The sequence below is a fragment of the Curcuma longa genome, unplaced genomic scaffold (assembly GCF_044706935.1).
Source record: "Curcuma longa cultivar G26 ecotype Majalengka, Jawa Barat unplaced genomic scaffold, ITB_CL_G26_1.1 contig_22518, whole genome shotgun sequence".
In the NCBI taxonomy this organism is placed as follows: Eukaryota; Viridiplantae; Streptophyta; class Magnoliopsida; order Zingiberales; family Zingiberaceae; genus Curcuma; species Curcuma longa.
The window spans coordinates 1-1969 of record NW_027431930.1 but is presented as its reverse complement, the minus strand read 5'-3'; the positions used below and the strand labels follow the sequence as shown (position 1 = coordinate 1969).

Below are 1969 nucleotides of genomic sequence, written 5' to 3'. Positions count from 1 at the left end.
CAAAAACAAGTATTTTAACATCCCTTGTGCTCAACTTTTTTGCTGTTGTCCACTTCTTGATGGTCCCCGGAGTGCCAATCACGACTTGGTCAGTCACTGAAGGTCGTTTATTTATCGGAATATAACTAGCAGAATCCGTTGGTATTGCGCACATTGCGGTTATGCCAGTATACTTCCCCATCTTCATGAGGACAGCATGATTCTGTATCATTCCGCTATACAGTTAGGAATCTCTATACGAAATGCTGAAGGCATGATTAAAAAAATCATCAAAATGAACAGCAAAACCTGCTGAGCAAGCTCCCTAGTAGGGCAAACGCAGATGGCTTGGGGCACCTTCTTGCTCGGATCAACTCGGCTCAACATCCCCAACACAAAACAAGTTGTTTTACCCGATCCATTATGAGCTTGAGCTACCAAATCTTTATACGGAGGTGTAAGAATCATAGGCAGAGTAATAGCCTGAATCTTGCTGGGCCTGCTAAAACCCATTTCCACATATAACCCGTTGATCAGTTCATTTGACAAATTCAAGTCTTCGAACGCCACAGCGGACGTATAAACAGTATCACCAGATGTAACCTATTCAGATGATCGACCCAGTCATTCAGAGTATCCAAACATAAAAATACTAAATCCCTAGAAGTCAGAATTACTCAAAAGTTAGATCCCTAACATCAGGCAAAAGGCCAGCAAGAGCAAGAAAAGGAAAAAAAAAGGAAAGGAATATTTACGGCTTTGATATCGGATTCGTCAGGGTCCTCCAGCAGGCGACTGTCATCAGGCACGTTCGCTGCCTGGTTTTCACCATCCTTCACATCGGAGATGGAGAGGGATTCAATCTTCTTCAACTCCGAGGGATCGGTAGCCTCCGACGCTTCCTTCTCCTCGTCGGACTGCACGTCCGCCCAGGACAGCTTCGCCTCCGTCTTTGGCGGTGCCGACTCGCTGTCTGCCATGGGAGGAGAGCAAGAGGAGAGCTGGCAGAAGATCTGGAGAGCAGAGACCAGGAGAGGGAGAGGGGAGAGAGGCAGTCGGCGAGAGATGCCGCGGATGGGGATGGGGGCAAAGTTGTAAATAAGTCGATCGGATTCAGGCCTATTTTTTATTTGTAGGGAAGGGAGATGAGAATGACGGTGATTAAATGGGCTGGGCTCTGTTTGAATCCATTCGGCCCATTTACGTATCTTGCTGGCGATGGTATGAACTATCCAGGATTGTATTTTAGTGGATGACGGCGATTTTGAGATCTCAAATCGGCATGGAGCAGATGACGGCGAGGGCAGCTCGAATTGGCGATTCGTGTGATTTTGGGATAGACGGAAATTTATTTCGGAGCCATGGAAGATGCACACGAGGCTGAAAAATTGCACCACGTCAGTTGTCGCACACGAGTCACGGATGAGGAGTCGCGTAGTATAGCAACTATATATATATATATATATATATATATATATATATATATATATATATATATATATATATATATATACGGTTTTGATATCCTGCGAACCGCGCGATGCGCGCTCGTGCGCGATCCCGATCTCAGCCGTCCATTTCGCGATTGCACAGTATTTCTCCTCGAACGTTCGCCGCTTCCCGGCGTCCGTTCATCGCCGTCCGACCACCGATTGCCGCCGTACCGGACCCATTGGAACCGCAACTCACCGGCGGTCCGGCGGGTGCCGGAGTTCGGCCCCGATTCGGGCCGAATCCGGCCGAATTCCGCGAAATCGGCCAACAGACACTGTTGGCCATTTCGGCCGGAATTCGGTCGGATTCCGGCCGAACGGGGCCGGACTCCGACCGCGGTCGACGCGCCCGGCGCCGGCGCGACGACCGCGGCCGGAGTCCGGCCCCGATTCGGCCGGAATCCGGCCGGATTCCGGCCGAAATCACCGCCAGACGCTGGCGGCCGATTTCGGCCAGAATCCGGCCGGAGTCCGGCTCCGATTGGTCGGATACCGGC

The 1969-nt window shown here is 50.7% G+C and overlaps 1 protein-coding gene across 1 annotated transcript; it reads right to left on the bottom strand.

The window, feature by feature from the left end:
* Positions 1-4: 4 nt before the first annotated feature.
* Positions 5-1038, bottom strand: LOC141817919 (DEAD-box ATP-dependent RNA helicase 38-like; the record flags this gene model as incomplete). Its single annotated transcript, XM_074705528.1, has 3 exons — positions 735-1038; positions 289-582; positions 5-202 (listed from the first exon to the last, which is right to left on the bottom strand). Coding segments are annotated over exons 1-3 (717 nt in total), but the record flags the coding sequence as incomplete, so codon positions are not given.
* Positions 1039-1969: the final 931 nt, after the last annotated feature.